The sequence below is a fragment of the Salvia hispanica genome, chromosome 2, assembly GCF_023119035.1.
Source record: "Salvia hispanica cultivar TCC Black 2014 chromosome 2, UniMelb_Shisp_WGS_1.0, whole genome shotgun sequence".
Taxonomy (NCBI): domain Eukaryota; kingdom Viridiplantae; phylum Streptophyta; class Magnoliopsida; order Lamiales; family Lamiaceae; genus Salvia; species Salvia hispanica.
Window position 1 is genome coordinate 9,837,066 of NC_062966.1, and position 23,397 is coordinate 9,860,462.

General features: G+C 37.4%; 5 protein-coding genes and 1 pseudogene across 9 annotated transcripts; 3 read left to right on the forward strand and 3 right to left on the reverse strand.

The window, feature by feature from the left end:
* Nucleotides 1–649: 649 nt before the first annotated feature.
* Nucleotides 650–6,547, reverse strand: LOC125207596 (annotated as a pseudogene).
* A 2,386-nt stretch (nucleotides 6,548–8,933) lies between these two features.
* On the reverse strand, nucleotides 8,934–11,761 carry LOC125207672 (magnesium transporter MRS2-4-like). The gene is made up of 3 exons (XM_048107109.1): nucleotides 11,280–11,761; nucleotides 10,530–10,945; nucleotides 8,934–9,392 (listed from the first exon to the last, which is right to left on the reverse strand). The coding sequence occupies exons 1-3, from the start codon at nucleotides 11,545–11,547 to the stop codon at nucleotides 9,078–9,080; spliced, it is 999 nt and encodes a 332-aa protein (XP_047963066.1). The 5' UTR covers nucleotides 11,548–11,761; the 3' UTR covers nucleotides 8,934–9,077.
* Nucleotides 11,762–15,122: 3,361 nt separating this feature from the next.
* LOC125203150 lies at nucleotides 15,123–17,842 on the reverse strand. Of its 5 annotated transcripts, none has more exons than XM_048101450.1 (4): nucleotides 17,496–17,842; nucleotides 16,198–16,809; nucleotides 15,659–15,942; nucleotides 15,123–15,530 (listed from the first exon to the last, which is right to left on the reverse strand). In XM_048101450.1, exons 2-3 carry the CDS (start codon nucleotides 16,805–16,807, stop codon nucleotides 15,680–15,682), a joined length of 873 nt encoding a protein of 290 aa, XP_047957407.1. In that variant the 5' UTR covers nucleotides 16,808–16,809; nucleotides 17,496–17,842; the 3' UTR covers nucleotides 15,123–15,530; nucleotides 15,659–15,679. The 5 variants fall into 5 exon arrangements, with proteins under 5 accessions (XP_047957407.1, XP_047957406.1, XP_047957405.1 ...); XM_048101449.1 differs by having other exon boundaries at nucleotides 15,659–16,047; nucleotides 17,496–17,841; XM_048101448.1 differs by having other exon boundaries at nucleotides 15,663–16,809.
* A 512-nt stretch (nucleotides 17,843–18,354) lies between these two features.
* Nucleotides 18,355–21,411, forward strand: LOC125207877 (MLO-like protein 4). The gene is made up of 14 exons (XM_048107379.1): nucleotides 18,355–18,587; nucleotides 18,667–18,724; nucleotides 18,806–19,011; nucleotides 19,082–19,198; nucleotides 19,284–19,344; nucleotides 19,422–19,510; nucleotides 19,587–19,661; nucleotides 19,736–19,821; nucleotides 19,897–19,987; nucleotides 20,060–20,221; nucleotides 20,292–20,327; nucleotides 20,420–20,487; nucleotides 20,593–20,653; nucleotides 20,739–21,411. Exons 1-14 carry the CDS (start codon nucleotides 18,459–18,461, stop codon nucleotides 21,126–21,128), a joined length of 1,629 nt encoding a protein of 542 aa, XP_047963336.1. The 5' UTR covers nucleotides 18,355–18,458; the 3' UTR covers nucleotides 21,129–21,411.
* Nucleotides 21,412–21,533: 122 nt separating this feature from the next.
* LOC125207880 (ferredoxin-A-like) lies at nucleotides 21,534–22,115 on the forward strand. Its single transcript, XM_048107382.1, has one exon. The coding sequence runs from the start codon at nucleotides 21,594–21,596 to the stop codon at nucleotides 22,020–22,022; it is 429 nt and encodes a 142-aa protein (XP_047963339.1). The 5' UTR covers nucleotides 21,534–21,593; the 3' UTR covers nucleotides 22,023–22,115.
* Nucleotides 22,116–22,647: 532 nt separating this feature from the next.
* LOC125207879 (ferredoxin-A-like) lies at nucleotides 22,648–23,307 on the forward strand. Its single transcript, XM_048107381.1, has one exon. It carries the CDS (start codon nucleotides 22,700–22,702, stop codon nucleotides 23,138–23,140), a length of 441 nt encoding a protein of 146 aa, XP_047963338.1. The 5' UTR covers nucleotides 22,648–22,699; the 3' UTR covers nucleotides 23,141–23,307.
* The last annotated feature ends 90 nt before the right edge of the window (nucleotides 23,308–23,397 follow it).

Genomic DNA, 23,397 nt, shown 5'->3' on the forward strand with positions numbered 1-23,397 from the left:
TACTGCCAAACTTTTCCATGGGTTCGTATTATGTTGGACAGCAACGATCTGAAACATTACTTGAGTACAATTTTCTCCCAATTTTTGCTGAAATTCCACAATCTGGAATATTCACTACATTTATGTTCATGACTTTTGCAATAGAGTTTTAAGATCGTAAAAATACCAAATTTTATAATTTTAGGGACCAATAACCTTATTTCAAAATAATAAATTCTATATTATTGTAATCAAGTTAATAACCATCTAAGTCATAAAAATTGAAATCAAAATATTATATCACGAAGTTTCAATATTTTTAATTACTTCACCTATATACAAAATATTATCTTTTGATCATGTCAAAACGACATGTTTTAATGAAATAATGTCATTTTTAACATCATCAAAATATATCGTTGTATATGAATAAAATAATTGAGAAAAAATTAAAATTTCTTAATTTAATGTATTAATTTCAAATTTCACGAGATTGGCCTAAATTAGACCAAATTTGTGATTTAAATGGCAATTAACTCAACGAACTAATAGGGCAGGGTCGGTCTGAGTTTTTCTATATGCCATCACTACTAGTAACATAGTCTCCCAAATCCATTATCATAGTGTTGCTACAAGTTCTTATGCAAAATTAGTAAAGTAAAAAAAGATAAAAAAGAAAAAAGTAATTTTATTAAGTGAAAATGTGATCCTATCTCATCAGAAAGTGGCAACTTTAACATTGACCAATCACATAACAATATGAACTACAAATGTGAAAAAGTATCTCCATAGCATAATCAGCAGCAGGAATGATACTAAACTCCATACATACAAGGTAACTGCATAAATGAAGAATTGATTGTGACATGTCACATACCAAATTGCTAGCAAGTACTAACAACCAACTTGCAGGAGGCAGTAAAAATGTTAAGACAGATTAATCACTTAGGGTACAATAAACCTAGCATTTTCGGGTGATAACCACCTCGGGTGAGTCGTCCGCCAGAACTCCTAATTTCGAGCGAGGACTACCAGGCGCACATGCCACTAACCTTAGGAGAGACAATGGTCACTTACATTTGAAAACAAGGAATATAAGGAAAAACAGAAACACAAGCAACACAAACAGGTGCATTGTCGCATAGCACTTGCATGACCAGTCTGACTTTCTTCCCATGTAAGGGGAGTGATTTTGTTCATCAGCATGCATCGTCAGTTGGTTAGCACTTGGAAACACAATAATAAGTCGAGAAATTGTACTCTACATATGAAGTTGGCCAGAGAGAGAATCCTGACCAGAACTTGTTTCCTTGAGTTTCAGGGAAAGATTAGCTAACTGTTGATCGAGGTCTCTACTCTTGGCACGTCGATGGCTAGAAGATATCTGCTGCTGTGGTTGTGGCGGTTTCTGCTGCTGCTGATATAGGCCTCGCAGTCTTCCTGCTTCTCTCTCCAATACCTCATGTTCGACTGCACATGCATCCCCAAAATGAGGTCTAGAAATATATGGATAAACTTCCATGACTTTAAACAAATTGTCAGTAAGATTTCCAGGAAGATACTATCCACCGCCCAAAAAGAAGATGATCGTCATTCAATCAGATGAGTCAAGATCTTCCTATGAATTTTAAAACTTTTTTAACTTCTAAGCCATGGAATGGCCTATTGCCCTAAGAAACATGGTACCTTTAAACAGTAGACACAACACTAACACTTAACCAAGCATTTTTTTACATAACCTTACCAAACATTAAGTTGAGACCATTTCGTAACACGACAATCTCAGAGTGAAATACAATAACAATGGACCCGTTTACCTAATAAACCTCCTATTACACATGGTTCTTTGTTTTGTTTATAGGAGTATAACTGAATCGGCACCCACCAACCAACAATATATATATGCATGGAACTTGCACTGTAAACTAGAAGTTCCAGAACAAAATTTTCTATAGCTCTTTTGAATACAAGTAGGAAGAGTTGATGAAGAAGCACAACCATCCATATTAATTATGGTAGGCGAAAACTCACAATATTTGATTAGCTGCTCCTGAGATAAACTGTCCATACGTTGCTTCATGGATTTATTTTCCATGCTGAGAATAAGGTTTTACTGGTTGAGAAATTCAAGCTCAGCATAAATTTCAGAGCCTTCTGCCTGCAACTATGAAAGTATAGTTATATCCCAAACCTGAACCATAAGCAGATTATACACCATTTTAAGACTTGTAAGCATCGTAGTACTTGCCGTAGAGCTTGAACGTATCTTTCGAGTTCAACTATGTATTGAAGCTTTCGGACGCGTGAACGTTGAGCAAATTGCCTGCATTGGCCATTAAAAATCAATTGGACACTTGGAAATTATATTGAACATAACAGAAAATTGTCTAAGAAGATATGTCAGCTTCAGAAAATGCACCAAATTCTCTAGTGAAGAGGCTCTACAATTGTCAATCATGTGATTAAATATGCACTTGGAACTCAAAAGACAAAATAAAACAACATAGAAAATTGAATAGTATGTATGCCTTAGATTCATCTTGTTAACAAATCCACTGAAGCTCAATATGTTTACCTAGCAAAACACAGGATCAAAGCAGTAGATTGCATTCAGATCCATAAGCAACAGCACTGTCACTCCGGATTCATAAGTTAGGCCACATATGTCTAACAGACAACTATTGTATACACTTAAAAGGACTGGAGGCCGATGTAACCACTTAAACACCATATAAAGCTCATCAACATCCATTCAAACAATGACACTAAACAACCAACATAATATAGTTGCACAACTGATTAGATAAAACTGCGATGCATTTTAGATAATACTGAAAAGAAATTTCAAGGAATGGTTATGAATAAGACAAACATCAAGAATATAAAATTTGACATTTTATTTTAAACCTCGGAGACATCAGTTATTACATCAAGAAGAAAGTGATCAAATGTTTCTTAAAAGAAGAAAATGATATTATTTAAAAAGAGAACTCATTCTTATATTGTAGGGGCTTGGATCAGAACTTAGCTACCCTATGTCAGTGCAGCTAAGTATAAAATTAGAGAGAAACTAGTACCCTATGTGGTAAAGACAGGTATTCCATACTAATATAATATAAGCATGATCCACATGATCATCTATCACTGCAGTCTGAAGAGGGTATTTGAGGAATTTCAAGACAGATATTTCAACAATTTGTTGCTCAGCAAGTCACTTAACTTTCAGTTTGAATCATGTGACTCTATCTATAGGAGAGACGGAATAACTTCTATAAAAAGCATCAGACAGAGTTAATTCAGTAACTGACTAGACCTCATAATTGGACAGATTGAGTCCCATAATAAACATAGGCATAAGACATGCACAAGTTGGAAAAATCCAATAACATGTTCTCGAATTGACGTCCTTAACCTAAATATAAGTACTATATAAGAATTCAATCATGTATTTCAAAGTATAACCATAATTGCAAAGTAAAACTCATTAGAGAAAACACAATTTAAAAAGGCCAGGGAACACAAAAGTGAACATGAAGTTCAAACTTTGTTTAACTTGAAAAACAGGTAATTTATATGAAATGAAATGAAGAGGGGTGCACTTACTGCTTGGCTCGTTTTGTATCTGTATCCGATGCCAGATTCTTCACGTGAGTGTCTTTTTTCTCAAAGGAGCCTTTTGGATCTTGAGAAAAAGATTCAACATCTGACTTTTGAGCAGAAGAAGTTGGAATTCTATCAACATCCAGTGAGGAGTTCACTGATCCAACATTCTGGATGGTGGCAACATCCCTTGAAGGAAGGCCACGAGGAGGTGCAATCGAATTTACAGGTGCATCCCATGGCTTGTTCTTTGTTCTGCCAGAAAGGGTTGGATCCAAATAAAAAGAACTTTTCCGCATATCCCTATGAAAATCAAAGTCTTGAGATCACCATGAAGGCAATAGAATCATATTCTTGAACTTGATATCATCTTGAGCTCCATAGTTCATGCTTCCAGCATTAGCTGTATCAATATATGCAAAAGAATCACTCGATGAGCGACGATGACCTCCTTTACGCACAGGCGTTTCGGGTTCATCGAGGAGTTCATCTAGCCAAGACGGCTGTTTCTCTATCAAAAAACTTTCAGAAGAAGTACGCTAATGATGTGGATTTCCGTCTCTGGGTTTTGGAAGAGCTTTTGAACCAATCACTGAAGTAGGAACATATTCTGAATATGATGGTGATATGCTAGGAAATGGACTTTTAGGAGGTAATAACGGATTCTTCCCATTGTACATCATGTTTCTAACAGTAGATGATCCCTTGGAGTTTGCCATAGCTGGGGAGGCTAGTACCTGTAACAAACATTTAACATATAATATGCGGGATATACGTACCAAAGTGAAAAATAACAAAACCATAGAGATTCTCCACCCACTGTCACATGACGTGTCTACACATGTATCCTTCATCTCACATACAAAATTTACAAAATTAAAAGCTAAAGTACAGCAATTGCGTAGCAACCAATGAACACACATTTTTAACCAGCTGAAAAGCCAACAGGCAAAAACGACTTTTACATTTCTTCATCATTTGGACATAAAGAAATTTCATGGGGAAGTGGCTTTGGAAAATATATTGGGAGTAAACGTGAAAAGTTTATTAAGGAAAAAATTAATGCAATTTACGTGAAACATAAATTCAACTTTTACAAGCAAGAATGAAAATTATCCAATAATAATACTCCTTCCGTCCGCAATTAGGAGTCCCGGTTGAGTTCGTCACGAGTATTATGAAGTACTCATAAAGGAAAATGGATAGAAAATGGCGAGTCTCATTTTTTATACTCCCTCCGTTCTTTCATCGCCAAGCACTTCTTTTTGGAATGGTGAGTCTCATTTTTTATACTCCCTCCGTTTCTTTCATAGCTAAGAAATGGATGTTTAGTGTGTTAAGTGGGTACATAATAAACTAGGTAAAGTAAGATAGAGAAAAAAAGTAGAGAGAATAAAGTAAAAAAGTGAATGAAGTAGAGAGAAAAAGTAAGAGGGAACGAAGTAGGAAAGAAAAAATGAGTTGATTATTACAACCATTATGGAAATTATTCCCAAAATGAAAAAACAACTCAGCTATGAAGGAATGGAGGGAGTATTAGTTTTACAATAAAGCGTGAGCGAATGAGTTAATGGAATGTGAGACTTATTTCCAAAAGTGAACCGTGACCCCTAATCGCGGACTAACCAAAATGGCAAATCAGGACTCCTAACCACGGACAGAGGGAATAGTATCAACGAAAACAGTAAATATTCCAAATATGAAACCATACAATCAATCATAGATATTCATCCAAATGGAAAATGATCAAATGGAAGTCACTTAGCATGCCAACAAAGAAGCTTAGAGGGTGGGGCATTCATCACTTTGAATCACAAAGGTCAGGAAAAAACTATGGTCAACCTAAATCTTGGAGACCCTTCTCTATACCATGTTACCAAAAGAAGTTAGAAACATCATAAGTCACGAGAAGCTAATTATAATTACCTATCTTTATTTTTACTGCTCATCAATAACTCTATAAAAATGAATAATTTAACCGTAATCATGTTTTAGTATAGTTTCCCAAGTTGTCTCCATCTTCAACGCTCTAAACCAAAACACAGTTGAAACAAATTGTCCATGACATAAATTTATTATTAGTGCGACTAATATATAGCAAATGATCAATCCCACTACAGCAGTTAGAACTTAGAAGTTCTAATATTAACATAACACCATTTTCAGATAGACAAAGATAAGTACCGATACCAAAGCAAAGCATACATCTAAGTTTAAAAGTTTTAGCCTCCTTTTTCTCCTCCCAAAACTAACTCGAGGATGTGATTCAAAACTACTCAACTACCAATTCGCAAAACTTGCCAAACCACATAAACATTTCTAACTTAGAAAACATTATCGACCACATTTTTCTGCTAATAATTGCTCCAAGTAGCTGGGAAGCTAAAAGAGTTGTAAAAGAATATCAACACGATTTCCAGTACAAGCAATGCTACAATTATGTCAATTCGACAATACCTAACTAAATGAAGAGCCTCTGTTTTTGAAGTATCCAGTAACATCATTTTACAGGAACAGAAATAAAAAACTTTACTAACTTGATTAAGCCCCTACGCTAATCCTTTTATAATCAGTCCCAATAATTCCAGTAGAAGACACAGAATTAGTTTTCAAATTTTCTTAAGCCACATTGTTTAGAAGCCTCGCGAGATGAAATCAGCATTAGACCAGACACAGAAAACAAAACCCCATAAAATCAAACTCGAAGCGTGATATAAATCACTAATTAATTGATAGACTGGGGTTGAATGGATTCTTACCATGGATAATTACGAAGTAAGATCTTGATAATGTAAGATACAATCAAGGAAAATTGATAGTAATAATCGACAAAGAAAATTAACTAATCCTAGGGTTTGTTGTTCGCCGGAAGACCTCTCTGAGATGGTTTTTGGCTTCTTGCTGTAAATTTCTCTCTCTACACTGCTTGCAGAGGGTTGACGCCTTGGTGGAAATGGAATACGGGAATATTTTGTTTCGCCCCTTATACTTTCATGAAAATTTCCCAAGACCCCAAATTCAAGCATCAGCCATTTTTGCAATTATAAGGAGTATTAATTAATTTCAGTAGTGTGTAAATTTTTAATTTGTTGCAATTCGATATACAAATAAAAAAAAAGTACTGGACTTAATCCTGAATTCTAACAGAGTATTTATTTGAATTAAGTGAATATGTGAGTTTAGAATTTAGAGAGTGATACGAACATTTGGACCCTTTTATCGTTTTGATATAAACATTTTTAGATTTCTTTATTTGACTATTAGATGAGTAAAAGTTAATTTTGGTCCTAAACATATGACCAAAATACGAATTTGGTCCAAAACATTCACTTTTTAAAAAACAGGTCCATAACAAATGAAATTCTTGTCAAATGATCATTTTTTGGCGATTCTATCAAAAAACTACCGGTCATGCCACTGTGCAATTAGCGCTGACTGTCAGTTTTTTAACAGAATCGTAAAAAAAGGACTACTTCGTAGATATTTTCATTTGTGATGGACTTGTTTCTCATAAAATGAATGTTTATGACCAAATTTATATTTTTGTCAGGTGTTTAGGACCAAAATTAACATTTACTAATTATTCTTATTAGACGCATATATGCACAATGTGTCTAGAGGTCCCCAAACCGAACCGACCCGAAACCGTCACCGGCGGTTCCGACGGGCCGGTTCAGGTCTTCAAAACATGATGAACCGTAGCCGCCGGTTCGAAACCGGCGGTTTGCCAGTTTCGGTAGGGTATAGGGTAGGGCCTAGGGTTGAAAGAACCGGTCAGAAACCGGCAGTTTTCGCCGGAAACTGCCGGTTCCGGCGGTAAATGAATAAATTAAAAAAAAAATATCAGAATAGTGAACCGGCCCCGAAACCGCCAAACCGGCTGGAAACCGCCGGTCTTGAACCGTGCGTTGAACCAGGTTGCCCGCTTTAAGAACCGGAACCGACGGTTCCGAACCGAGAACCGACGGTTCTTGAACCGTGGTGACCTCTAAATGTGTCAATGCCCCCGGTTTGTATCACTTATCACCAGACGTGATTACATAGATCAAACTGATACTCCCTTCATCACCTAAAAATAATACTTTTGAAAACTTTAAGAATCTTAATGCAAAATTAGTAAGGTGAGAAAGAAGAAGAGACAAAATAGATAAAGTAATATAGATATAATGAGAAAAAATAGTTGATTTAGTATTAAGGGATTGTGGGGTTCATTTTTAAAATGAAAAGTTTCTATTTTTAAAATACGGACCAATAAGGATGAGTTTTTATTTTTTTAAAACGGACTGAGTATTATGTACTTACGATTTTATAAAACATATGTTCAAATACACACAATATAAACAAAAATCGATTGCATATTACATAATGTTAGTATTCTAAGATGGTCATGTATGATTTCCATAGGGAATGCATGTACGAATAAGGATGTTTGGTTAAATTAGTGGCGGATCCAAGATCTTAAAACGGAATGGGAAAAATAAAATTTATCAAAAGCTAGCATCCACGATAGCCTAGTAAAAAATTCCTCCTGTCTCATGCCCTTCCCACAGTCCAGCCACTGCCCTAGCCAAGTAACAACCTAACAATAGCCTAGCCAAGTAACAGCCTAACAATAGGCTAGCAATAGCCTAGCCAATGCCCTAGCCCAACAAATATATTGGCAAATACGATTTAATTCATTTTATTGGTATCTATCAAATATTAAAAAAATGAAGTGCAATGAGTTATACATATAGAGTATAAATAAAAAAATAAAAAAAAAATTCAGCAAGCCGATTAGTCCACGCACGACCTTTGGTCCGCTCTGCACTCGTCCTTACAGTTAGCCGATTGCAATAGTGGACTAGCCACCCGCCCTAGCCACTAGCCTGTGGTTAGGGCGGGAGCTAGTCAACTATTATAGATGCTCTAATATAGAGGGGAGGGGCGACAATGGTTATCACGTCCGCCGGTGGAAAATTCACATATGGTTCCATGGTAGCGGGTCGCCCCATCCTCTGCAAGCACTTGTTAATTGTTACTATGATATTACTCATATTATTAGTTTATTACTACTATAAATAAACATAATTTTTATATTTCATGCCATTAGTATTTACTCTTCCATGGGTTTTGTGTTCGGGTTAGGTAGGAAAGATTTTACAATTTTTCAGTTATCGAGGAAGTGCCAAGTGGTAACATCGTTTTCTGCTCAATGAAACGCCGGATGAGATTTGGTCCCAATTTAGACTTTATGTTTATGTTTCCTAACTCCTAAATATAATTCCTTACATCATGTTTGTGTTAGACTACAATATTTCCTCATTTTGAACAAGATTAGGTCACTGACCGACTGTGAAGATGTCTGCATTATTTGTTCAATACTTGCTTGGGTATGTAGGGTACCCGATTGATCAGGACCGACCGCATCGGGTACCCGGAATAGGTTTCAGGTTAGGTGTCGGGTATATAGTTGAGCCAAATTTCAGGATCGGGTACCCGGTTTTTCGGGTAGGGTATCAAAAAATATACAGTATGCCCGAAAGAAGAAAACTACTCACAGATAGAATTTTATTACGGGTGCCATCCAATTGCATGAAGTAGGCTTCTAGCAACATTTCTAGGTCCTCTACATCTTCGTCATTCAAATAATTGCTCACAAGACTACCACTTCTGGCAGAGTTGAGCCGACGGAGATGAGGAGCACCAGGAACAATGCTGTTGGATGCAGGATCAAAGGATTCAGCTTGGTGATTCTGTATCCACTTCCGAGTTAGGTATAGTTGAGCCATATCTTCATTGTCGTCTAAAAGATGTTCGATTTCATCTCTCACCTACCACCATGCCATGTGTTGAATAAAATATGAGAGGAAATAAATGTCTCTTATTTAGGACAAAAACTATCAATATTAACATTTTAAGACATAATAGTAAGTGAAGTGTGACTAATCAGCTTGTACTCCAGTCATGAATAGCCACACATTAGTAATCCGGCTTCTTGGAGTTTTACATGCTTTAGAGTCTACCTTTACACTATTAAACTCAAACCTTACACAATCTTAAAAGTACATTTAGTTGTTATTACTGACGTAAAATAACTAAAATCCAACCAACTACTGCAAACAAAGCATATTCAACACGCAGAACAAGCACTTTTTAAAACTAATTTAAGTATGCATAATGAGATATTTCAAAAATAAGATAGTGAAGTATAAAAGAATCTTTACTTCCAACATTATTTAAAAGAAGGGAGGAATGGATGGAACTAGATCCAGAATGCGGTTCCAGCTGAAGGATGAGGTCGGTGGCAACTAACTAATTCAAACTTACGGTACTATACGTCACAGAACTAGGGAATAGTTAGGTTATCATATGGATTTCAAAGATTCCAGAACAATGAGTCATGCTAGTGATATGGAAAGTGAAAGGTCAGGCTACACAGTCTCTACAAAAAGGGAGCCACTTGGTTAGTTTCAGAGGTCCTATTAGTAGGTCTGTCTAACAAATTCTAACACTTCTTAACAACCAATAGCCGTACTTGCATGTCATGCACTTCCAAGTCCAATATGAAACAAGAAAGAGAACCTTGATGATCCTTTACCCTCCTTTTGATGTCTGAAAGGCGTGACAGAACAGAAACACAACACCTAACACCACGTATTAGAGTTGAGATAGAAAGTGAAAGGTCAGGCTACACAGTCTCTACCTAAAATTTGCCCAACACTGGAATCAGATGATGGTTAAAACACAGCACACAATAACACTTTTTTTGGGAGGGGGCGGGTTGAGATAGACAAGGGATGGCATTTTGGACTATTAGCGACAGAATATTTGCAACAAGATCCATTTGCATAAGCTGCATCATCTTGATTTACAACATCGAGAAGGTTTATATGTCTAACCAAAACTAAGTACATTCGTATGTGTACATATATATGTAATTTCTTGCCAAACAAATAAAGAATTTTTACCTTTTGTACCCGTGCAAGCAAACGCGTGAGATTACTTTTCAAACTCCGTACACGCTCCAGGTTCTTAGTGCTAACACTTAAGGCCAGTTCATCTAAAGCAGGGTAAGCATCCCTCTCAAGTTCAGCAACACTGGAGTCTAAATATGTGCATACAACCTCTAATGCTATTTCGAGGACCTGGAACTCAAAAGGAAGTTCCTCTTGCAAGCCATCACCAGTCTCTGGAGCAGTTAACCATTCTCCAGCAGTGGCAGATTGCATTTCCTTATCTTGAGAGACTTTCTGAGGCAACTTCTGTCTCAGCTGATCCACGAAGGGCAGAACCTTTTGTTGAAGAGGATCAAGTAACAACACTTCTTCCGCTGTGATTATTGCTCTTATAAATTCCAAATTGACAATCATGGCTTTTTCCCTAGCTGAAAAATACACAAGAAGTTAACATACAAAATTCCACATTAAAGGCTCCAAATAACAAGAAGTTACTGAGAATGTAACTTAGCAGTACAGAATAAATACAAAGCCAAAATAAGGCCACTACTGCTACTTCAGTTGGTCTTTCCCAGTCCAATAATGCAAATATTACGCATTATAGAATCTTCTAGCAGAAATCACTACCCATAACCAGCAGATATAGATCAGTTGAATACACCGGCATAAACAACAAAATGTACAGACATACGGAGAGAGAACCGCAGCAGCATGAAACAAACTGAAAAGGTCAAAATTGAGGGGAAAAAATAGTGTATATACCAAGAATGGTGGAGGAATGAGAGAAAATAGGGCCGAGAATCCTGAAATCCCTAGCGGGAAGGGAGACGCGCTTGATGATGAGGGTCTTATCGCAGTCGATGAGTTCGGAGTGGGCAAGGCGATCCATCCGCATCCAGAGGCGAGAGCCAACCGGCTTCTTCTTCGCGGACGCTTTGCTTGTAGAGGCAGCCGCGTCGATCGGCGGAGGAGGAGGGGGCAGCGTGGGAGGTAAGGACTTCTTCTTCCGGCGGAACGTAAGCTTGGGCATCTCCTGACACTCTCAGTGTGTCGCTGAATATAATATATCTATCTTCTACCTCTTCGATCCGAAGAAATTGAATTCGGAGCCTGTGGGTATGGAATTGGGGGAAATTGCTCTTCCGGAATTCGATTTCTTCCATAAAATATGTGAATTAGGTCTACGAATTCTTCCTATTGCTCTTCAAACTCAATAGAATTTTTGTCTCTCTTCTATCAAGGAAAGGTTGATGAGTTACGTGCGCAGACTATTTATCCTCATTTGCCCTTCCAATTAATTAACCCAAACTTCCAACAATAAACCGTTTTAATTTAAATAATACTCCGTAGTATTCTCCCGTTCCACATAGACATTTCATTTGGTACATTTATTTTAAAAAAATAATTATAAAAGAATATTATATTTATAAATAAGACTCTTTTCTATGTTATTTTCTATATTCTCCCTACTTTAACTATTTAATATCATTTTTAATTTTTATATGATTGTATCGGTGTCAAATGACTCAAATGTCAACAGTTTAATTGCAGCTTAGTAATACCAATTTTCAACAAAACAAAGTTTTATGAACTGTAAATAATACATCAACGTACCACACTAAATTACCTTATTTTTCTACTTCATGTGTTTTTTTTATTAATAAGCAAATTACATATATAAACATTCGTTGATAACAACGGTCAGGTGGACCGATAGGAATTAATCGGAGATATTATTTGAGAAAAGATTGAAGAAAGGGAAAATAGCATGAATTTTGAGAGAACAGGCGGTTTCTCCCAAGAGGGAGAACTGATGGAGAGAATGATAATATTACTATCTCGTCTCTGAAAATTTGTCTAATTTTTTCATTTTCATTTGTTCCCATAAAATTTGTCTCATTTCATTTTTATTATTTTTGGTAGTGGACTCCATATTTCACTAACTTATTCCTACTTACATTTTAGTATAAAAATAATATATAAAAGTAGGATCCACAATCCACTAACTTATACAACTCACTTTTCATTATATTTCTTAAAACTCGTGCTGGGTCAAAATGAGACAAATTTTGGGGAACGGAAGTAGTAATTTAATTCATTATGTTTGATAATAATAATAAAAGACTCCACACATATTATTAATATGTGTAGACAATGTGGTACAAAGAGATCTCCTATAACATAGGAAAGCAAATCAAATCCTAACCACTATGGAAAGCTATTAAAATCATAACAACTAAATAATACTAAAACATAAATAAACTAAATAAATTTACAGAGACAATATTAGCTTCTTCTTGAATAAAATAGAATATCATATCCCTATCATGGACTTGGGCGGGGCCATGTGGATGGGCGTCGGGTTAAGAGCATGCACAACCGTGCTTTTCACGGAGAGTATGCTCTATGTTATTTATGGATCCCCATTTTTATTTACATTTTATTCACTAATCTTAGCTAAGCCATAATACCCACAACCAAGAGAATACTCTTTACTATTAATGTATCTCACTATTCTATAATTCTATTATTCAATTGAAAACTACAATTACAGAAAATATTTCATTAAAAATAAAACTTTATTTAAAATATCCAAAAATAGCATTACAAATTCCTAAAAAATTAAAACTTAAAAAATGGATGATGAATGAGAATATTTATAGATGATTTGAATGAATTTGGGATAAAAAAATTTTGGAAAAAATGGTCATAAATGGTTCTATATTGGGAAGTGGAAATTTTTTTTAGAAATAATTTTGATTTTTTAAAGATTTTTTTAAAAAATAAAAACATGCGTTAAATCGACAAGTGAGCATCACGCCCACGGCCCAGTCACGTCGCGCCACATGGGCTAAGCGTGTGGTCCTTCACAGAGAGCGCGCGCTCACTTGCAACTTGCAAGTGCACGTCCGTGCCGTCAGCACGAGTACAACGGCTAGCAGGTGCTCTGCCGTGCCAACGATACGGACGTTGCTTTCCGCACGGTGGCGCTGTGGAATGCTCTAAAGCCCTTAATAAAAAAAAATTAAAACTTTTTTTAGTTTATAATTTTTTTAAATTTATCTATATTTAATGTAAATTATTGTGTAGAAATTCTTGTAGATAATTTAAAAAATCCAAAATATACTTTTACATAAAATTAGAAATCATAGCCCCTATTGATATTTTTTTTGCGCCCGCTCCTGCAGGTGGATAGGGGTGCTTAACCGGTTCTTTGATTCTCGGTTTACTTTGAAATGGATCGAAACTGACCGGTTAATTTGGGAGCCGAGAGTCGGAGGATCGGTTTTCGATCTGGTACCGGTAATGAGAATATTTTTAATATATTTTTTATTTTAGCCAAAACTGACCGATTCTTACCCTGGAACTAGATTAAATCTCAATTTAATATTTATAATTTATCACTCCTCTCGTCCATGATTAAGTGTCCTAATTTGATCTGATACAAATTTTAAGAATGTAATGAGAAATGGATAGAAAAACTTAGTGGAATGTGAGTCATACTTTTATACACTATACTACTTAGTATTAAAATAAAATATAAGTGGGATGAGTTAATGAAATGTGGAGTCTATTACCAAAAGTAGTTTTAAAAAAATGAGACAATTAATTGTGGACGAACGAAAAAGGAACTTGAGATACTTAATCGTGGACGGAGGATGTACTAATTTTATTGTTAATATACTACTCCTATAGTACTAAAATTCAAATTTCTATGGAGTATTTTATAACTGTAAGTTGTGTTCGTGTTCACATGACGTCAAATAAGAAAACTAAGATCCTTTATTTCATACTCCCTCCGGCCATAAAAAAATAATCTCATTTTGTTATTTTGAGATGTCCATAAAAAATAGTTTTATTTCTAAAATTAAAAAATTTATATCTCATACTTTATCTACTTTTTTTCCCTATCTCTCATACTTTATCCACATTTTTTACTCTCTATTTCTTATTTTACCTACTTTTTCATCCACTATTTTAGTTTACCAACTTTTATTAAAACTCGTGTCATCCACAAATGAGATTATTTTTTGTGAACAGATGGAGTATTACAACATATTCTTAGTAAATGAAAATTAATAGAAAACTGGTTAATGTATTTTGTTGTGTGTTGATTTCAATTTTTCATTAGATACATAAATGGTTATATTTTTGGGTATTGGATTGTTAATTTTTGATATTGAATTATTTAAATTTTTATCAGCATAAATTTGATGAAAAACCAATTCCAGTTCCTGAATTTATAAAATTCGCAAGCGATTAACTAACCTTCGAATCCGGTGAGAACCAGAAACCGGCCAAATAAGTAGGCATACAGGTGGGCCATTATCCATTATCCAAAAATCAAGGGTAATTTGAATCATAAATTCGGTAATCTTTCTATAGCTTTTTTAAAAATATTTTACAAGGTTTTCATCTCTATTCAAAATGAGGGGTATCAACATAAACAGGTTTTAGTTCATGTAAATATGGTTCATATATTCTGTAACAAACAAATAAAACTAAAACCTATTCTACTTGAGTTATTGTTGAATAGACCTTCATCATCAGGTAGAGTTTGGTGCAAGTAAATCACTGCATTCAGACAAAGTAAAGGACCTAACATACAAGAAGACCAATTTCAATTTAATAATGTAGATAATATGTTTGTACTACTTGATTGGATTAACACTAGGTATCACACTCTAATGCATTTCATCAGAGGAAAAGGATATATATCACCGGAGAGATCCTTCTCTTGCCACAACTTTTCCGATGGTATCAGCTGAGGCAGTCTCAATCCGAAGAGAGAATGGCACAAGAAAATGCTCAACTTCAAAGAACAAACACCACATAACTGAGAATCTTCCGTATGTACATAGCAACAATGATCTTAATCGCTCTCTTCAATTGAAGATATTTGGCTGTCAGCCATCAGTGTGCTTGCTCACTCTATCCACAAACAATTTAAATGAATTGTAACCAAGTTGAAACTTCTTGTCCCAGTAAAACTACCACCTTGATCATATCAACCTGAATCAATGTTTGTAACTCATGTCAGTACAACTGTACAACCACAGAAAAATCGGGAACAAAGGCATTCCTCGTGACTGATTTGATAAATGAATAGAAATTATAAAAGAGAGGAGAATCATCCTTACCTACATCTAAAAGAAACGACCCTATAGCTCGGGAACTGAGAATACCAAGAAACCGTTGTCCCATCGTACTCTGATCTCCCTCCCTACTTGCAGTCTTTTCTCTCTTATGAGTTTACCCCATTTACCAATCAGGTTGTAATAACTTCCACGCCACTTCAACTTCATCACATACACATCACCTGTATCATAATCTCGAGCATTGATGCCAACTTGATGTTCATTCCTTAATTGCTCCCGAGATTGGTGTGTCCAGTAGAAGAGGATGTGATCTTCTACTGCTTTGCCTGGCAAAGTAAGGAAAGGATGATTTGTATCCACATCGGACAATGTGAGAGCTTTCTTAATAGGCCAATTATCCGGACCCGGTGTTGCAGTGACATAACACTCCTCTGGAACAGAGAAGTATAAGCAATTATTAACCCAGCGTAATCTGATTTCTTGCCCAACACCAAGTCCTTTATGTCTAATAACATTAGCCCACTTTGCAACTAGGTTATAGTAATTTCCACGCCACCTTAATTTCAACCCATAAATTTCACCTGTATCATAGTCTCGAACATTAATAGGCACCTGCTCTTCTTTCCTCAATTTTTCCCTTTCTTGTGGCGTCCACTGTGCAAGAATATGCTCTTCAACTAACTTACGAGGCAATGGAAGGAAAGGATGAGTGGTATCAACATCTGACGATGTCAAGATCTTTCTAATAGGCCAATGGTCCTGCACCATAGGTGGTGCTGCAACCAAGCGGACTGGCGGTGGAACTGGAACAATCTGCTGTTGTGGCACCGAGAAATGTAAGCAGCCATTAAACCACCGTAGTCTAATTTCCTGCCCAACATCAAGTCCCTTTCCACGGACAACTTTTCCCCATTTCCCAATGAGATTATAATAGCTCCCACGCCACTTCAATCTCATCGCATACATATCGCCATTATCATCATCTTGAGCATTAAAACCCACTTGTCCTTCAGCTCTTAAGATTTCCTGATCTTGAGGTGTCATGTACACAACGATGTTAGTTTCAACTTGTTGCCGAGACAGCGTTAGGAAAGGATGGGTGATATCAATATCAGAGAGGGTGAGTGCTTTTTTGATTGGCCACTGATCTGGCACCTGAGGAACTGCATTATAGTATGACGACCTCTTCATTCCTAAAATCAGCAAAATAGTAAACATGAGATTTTTTATCCTTAACCTGTCAATATTGACCGTCTTAAAGAACATGTTATGAAAACTATCCTAGTGGAACAAAATTTTAGGAATTGCTTCCTTAGTTGCTTAAAAAACAGGATCATATTACTTATGGGCTTACGGGATCTATTCTACCCTCACCATTCCAACTTCCAAGTAACTACAGTGCTAAATTTAGCTTGACACAGCTGAAAACTTAATCAATAACTAGCAAGCGTATTACTTTGGGAATTAGCAATAGCTATAAACTCCTCATGATTTGAGAGATCTACTTATAAATGAATGAGCTCCACAACATCTTATTTATTTTTAGGAAACAACCCCATTCACTTGACATGGAAAGAATATCAAACGAGAATAAAAACCCTGCAGAAACAGAACAGTTCAATTTAACCCTGACATAAAAGAAAACATATTCCAATTCTCACTCGATAAAATGCTATCAAATGGGAATTAAAATCTAATTGATACAAATTGTATCAACAGAATCAATAGTCAAAATATAACATCAATACTATCGCACCACATGGAAAAACAATAGAGATATAAAAAAGAGAATTCATTATATGGACTATGTAGACACATAAAAAATCTCATCTTTCAACCCTAATCCTAATACAACGTCAAAACCGAAGAAAGCTCTTACTGTGATATGAATTTATACACTTGATAAAAGAGGGAAATAGCCGTAGATCCTTGCAAGATGAGAGTAAAAGTAAGTAACCGAATCCGATCGGAAAAAAAGAGGAGATTATCGGATAGGATTCCTATTTGAGGAGGTTGAAATGGTGATGCGGCTGCGTTAGCAAGAAAGAGAATAAGAAAATTGAATAGAGAAAAAATACGAGCTGCGGCGGCGGAGGTGGGGGGAAGAGGGTGTTGAGTAGGTGAAAGGGTGGTGGAAGCCCCGTTTGATTTTGCACGACAAATGTGAGATGGGGAAGGAGAAGAAGAAGTTGGTGTGAAATGTGAATTGAGGTTGTGGACATTTCTCATCTTGTGCCTAAGATTTTGACTCTTTTCTTAGGTGGCATTATTGCGATGATTTAATTTAAAATGTTATACACATTTTCACTTCACAATTAGGCAACTTTGGACACGAGTAGTAATAACGAGCTGACCATCTAATTATACCTAAACAGAGCATTTCAGTCGTTGTTATGAATTTAGATTAGGTATAGACTTTAAATTTTTTTATACGCATTTATGCGTTATATATGGAGTCTTAAATACAAACAAACAAACAAAGAATTAAATAAATAATGAATGATTAGATTGCATGCATGGTGGAGATTGATGATGCCAAAAAAATCATAAATTTGGGTTTTGGTCTAATATAGTTGAGTGTTATGCATGTGATAGGTTGGAGGCAAGAAACAAATTTAGATCTTCCCAATACACATAGCACATGCTGCTTATGCTTCTTTTCATTATTTAATTCTAGTATAGTAGTATTAATTAATAATGGATACACATATACACATGCAAGATTTATTAAGAATTGAGAGAGCAGATTCATCATCATCACTCCCTGATTGCAAATGCTTCTATTTCACGTGATGACATGAACTGAGATTCTAATAGAGTGTGCAGTGGCAGTGAGTGAGAGATGGTGGAGGGAATAATAAGGGAAGGGAGATCTCTGGAGGTAACTCCGACGTGGTCGGTCGCAACGGTCACCACCGTCATGGTTTTCGTTTGTTTGTTTGCAGAGAGATCCATTTACAGATTTGGAAAGGTCAGTTAGTATCCAAACTAATTTGCTCCGAGCTTTTTTATTTTATTTTATTTTTAATTTTAATATTGGATGGCTGCAGTGGTTAAAGAAGACCAAGAGGAAAGCCCTCTCTGCTTCCCTGGACAAAATCAAGGAAGGTGCAGTTTTCCATACTTGCTTTCACATTATTCATTTCTGGAATCGCAATTTAACGAAATCAAGTGTGAAATGAAAAACAGAGCTTATGCTGCTTGGACTGATCTCGCTATTGCTGGGGCAATGGGCGAGGTGGATTTCCCAAATCTGCGTCAACTCATCTCTCTTCAACAGCAAGTTCTTCACCTGCTCCGAGAGAGACTACAGCGACGAGAAGATGAGAATGCTAGCAGCGGAGGATATTCCTCCAGAAGGAGTCGGTTACATCCCCTCTCACGTCTGCGGCTTGGTATTCCTCAATATTCTAATCCAATTTATTAATTAGAGGTGAAAAATGTGTGCTGATTTGGTAATCTCAGGGGCGCGAGCCGTTCGTCTCTGCGGAGGGGCTGGAGCAGCTTCACCGATTTCTGTTTGTTTTGGGCATCGCTCATGTCCTCTACAGTTGCATCGCCGTCGGCCTAGCCATGAGCAAGGTGCATTTTCTCATATCCACCTGCACTTTAATTTCACTTGTGAAATTGATTCATTCATTGATCTCCATCATTACTCATTCTGCAGATATACAGCTGGAGGAAATGGGAATTTCACGCCGGAGTGGTGGCGGAGGCGCAGGCCAGAGGTGATTAATTATTCAATCAATCTATGAAACCCTAGCTTTTTGTATAGTTAAAATTGTTTAATTTGTTGGTGGTGCAGCCAAGAGCAAAACTATGAGACGGCTATCCACTTTCGCGTTTCACCACGCCTCCCATCCGTGGAGCAGGAATCCCATCCTCATATGGATGGTAAATAATGCAGCTTCTACCAAGATCAATATGCTATATATACTTTACCTAACTTCTCACTCTTCTTCTTTTGCAGCTTTGCTTTCTGAAACAGTTTAGAAGTTCAGTGCGCAAGTCCGATTACATGGCCTTGAGATTGGGTTTCATCACCGTGGGTATTCACTTATACACAATTTGTCTCCATATCCCAAAACTCGATATAAACAGGTTGCCTGAATTCTGCAGAATCACAAGCTGCCGCCGTCCTACAATTTCCACAAATATATGGTGCGAACCATGGAAGACGAATTCTCTGGCATTGTCGGTATCAGGTATAACAGCACCAACCATTTTTTACACTACTAGTTGTGAATGGGATGAGATTGTTTAAATTCATATATGTGCAGTTGGCCACTGTGGGGTTACGCAATCCTATGCATCTTCATTAATATCCATGGTCTCAACATTTACTTCTGGCTTTCGTTCATACCTGCGATTGTAAGTCTCTCCTTTTAGTACTACAATTTACAACTGCGATCGAGTGACTGATATATATAGTATGCTTTGAAGCTTGTGATGGTGGTGGGCACAAAACTGCAGCACGTCGTCTCCCTGCTAGCTCTTGAAGTGGCAGGGCCGTCTGTGGGAAGTGAAGTGAAGCCACGCGATGCGCTGTTTTGGTTTGGGAAGCCCGAGATCTTGTCGCGCTTGATACAGTTCATATCGTTCCAGGTGATATGCTCAAATTTCAATACCTTTCTGGTTTGATTATCGTCCCTCATTTGCCTTGTTGTTATTGCAGAATGCTTTCGAGATGGCAACTTTTATCTGGTCCTTGGTAAGAAACAAATCCGTTTCCTCTGGACATGAATCAATAGATAATTTTTGAGGTGATGAATCAATTATATGAATGAACTAATATTGGTGCAGTGGGGATTCAATAAGCGTTCTTGTTTCATGAAAAATCACGCTATGATCATCATTCGACTCGTTTCAGGGTACGTACATACATTCGTCACATCATATCGCCTCAATTTTATCTGAATTATGAAGACATTTAGTAACTCGATTGTTTAATTAAGAACTACTGCTCAAAAATGCAGGGTGGTTGTCCAGTTCTGGTGCAGCTACAGCACAGTCCCGTTGAACGTGTTGGTTTCAACGGTGCGTGGTTACCATATGATCATATCATAACACATCCATATATTGTTTTTCACTTTGTATTCATATTTTGGTTTTAATTTGACAGATGGGATCTCGTTGCAAGAAAGCCATCATTGCAGAGAGTGTGAGAGAGTCGTTGCATAGCTGGTGTAAGAGAGTGAAGGCGAGGTCCAAGGCGACCAACTCCATCACCACAAGATCCACGTGTTCGCTCGAATCAATCATAGATGAGGGCGATGAGATCATCACAGTTGGATCTGCCACGCTGTCTCCCTCTTCCTCCTTTGGCCATATGGATGACCTCAATCACCACCAAGATTGTGACCTTGAGAGCTCCTCCATTACCATTAGTGGTCACCTCGACCCCCACGAGTTCTCGTTCCGCCAAACACCACACGACTATGTCGTTGATCAGGACGAGGTGGTCGAAGCCAGGGCTGAAACTACTCTTCTTGATCTACTCAACAACACGTGAATATCTCAACGGACTGGCATGAGAGCTTGTGTGAAATCATCTCAAATAATCAAAATTCATCATGTGGCATTTAATAATTTAGTTGGATACGTGTAATTCGTTTTATATAGAGTTGGATTTTGAATACTACTATTTTCTATGGATCTTGATAGATGAGATGGTCTCACACAAGGCTAAATACGTAGTGGATATGTGTGTAAATGAGGTTGCATTGCACATCCTTGTGTTGAAATAGTTTACTTGTATTTTGCGCAAATCATGCAATATTACAAATATTCTTATATTAAATAAATATTGGGAAAAAAAGATGATAGGAATAGTGAAAGGACCAATGAAAGAAGAGAAAATGAGACACGTGGCGGATGAGGCTGTGCAAACCACACGACATCACTATGTCCCTCTCATCTCATCTCTTTTCATCCCATTCTCACAACTCACAACTCTCTCTGTCAGCCACAACCAGCAATGGCGAGTCTACCGAGCACCATGTTCAGCTCCGTGCACCTCCATAGGGCAGCGGTGGTGGGCTCCACCACCAGGCTCCGCTCCCTCCCAAAATTGAAAGTAAAAGTCGGGCGAGGGGGCGGAGCAACGTGCATGGCGACGTACAAGGTGAAGCTCATAACACCGGACGGAGAGGCAGAGTTCGAGTGCGGGGACGACGTTTACATCGTGGACAGGGCGGAGGAGAAGGGCATTGAGCTGCCCTACTCTTGCCGCGCAGGAGCTTGCTCCTCCTGCGCCGGGAAGGTGGTCAGCGGGGCAGTGGACCAGTCGGACGGAAGCTTCCTCGACGACGACCAGATGAAGGAGGGATGGGTGCTCACGTGCGTCGCTTATCCCACCTCCGACCTCGTCATTCAAACCCACAAGGAGGCTGAACTCACCTTTTAATTCACTTGTATTCTCAATATTGGAGTATTTAAATTACTTCATTAATCTCATTTAACTACGGAGTAAGATATACGTCCAACTACTTTAGTTTTATTTTTGGGTACGGATAAATGAGTCTCATGTCACTCGACCGCACCTCTCAGATTTACTTTAACAATGCATATAGTAAAACATACCCCATATAAATGATACTAGTAAACTCGTAAGTAAGCCTTACAAAATGGCCAACCGATTGAAGAAAAATAAAATGATAGACTCCCCTCCACAAGCAAAATAAATTGTTACTACCACCATCCAATTGAAGAAAAACCGACTTGGCATAATTGGAACTGAAGGTCTTAATTTACATAATTTGAAAGAGCTCATAAGTCATAAGTAAGCATATTTTCCGAACCATGTAATAAGTTGTGTTTTCATTAAATTTACATGTAAAAATGTGAAAAAGAGGAATACAGTAGTATTATTTGGCGTAAATTTATTTTGGAGATAAAAATTGGTTGGATAATACTGGTATATTAATGAAAGAGAAGAGATAACGAAAATGATAAGGAACCACAAAAAGTAGGGCACGTGGCAGATGGAGCGGCGAGCACACTAGTATTTGTAAATAGAAAATGTAAAGACATCCATTTCATAGTTCATTTCTCACCCACACACTGAGCAATAAGGCAATAATAATGGCTAGCCTTGCAAGCACAATGTTCAGCTCCGCCGTGGTTCCCCGGAGGCCGGCAGTCGGAAGCAGCAGCCTTCGGTCGGTCCCGAAGGCGGCGGGTGTAATCGGTGTGAAGAGTGAGAGCAGCAGGAGAGGAGTGAGGTGCATGGCGAAGCACAAGGTGAAGCTGATAACCCCGGACGGAGAGGTGGAGTTCGACTGCGATGATGACGTGTACATCGTGGACCAGGCGGAGGAGCAGGGAATTGATCTGCCCTACTCGTGCCGCGCTGGCTCCTGCTCCTCCTGCGCCGGCAAGGTCGTCAGCGGCAGCGTCGACCAGTCCGACGGCAGCTTCCTCGACGACGACCAGTTGGATGAAGGATGGGTGCTCACCTGCGTCGCCAAACCCACCTCCGACGTCGTCATCGAGACTCACAAGGAGGAGGAGATCGTTACCTAATCTCTCATTTCATAATTACATTTTCTTATTTACATTACACCTGTTTGCTACTCCAATTGCTGTCCCTTCAACTTCCAATTTTAAGTTTAATTAACCTATATAAATGCTACTCCCTATTATTGTTGTTGATCATTTTGCACATGAATATAGTTGTGCTTCCAAAGCCATATCCCCACCTATTTATACATTTATTGGAAATTATAGACAACCAATGAAATTGAGCTTTGATTTTTATATATTTCGTGGATGTAAAAATT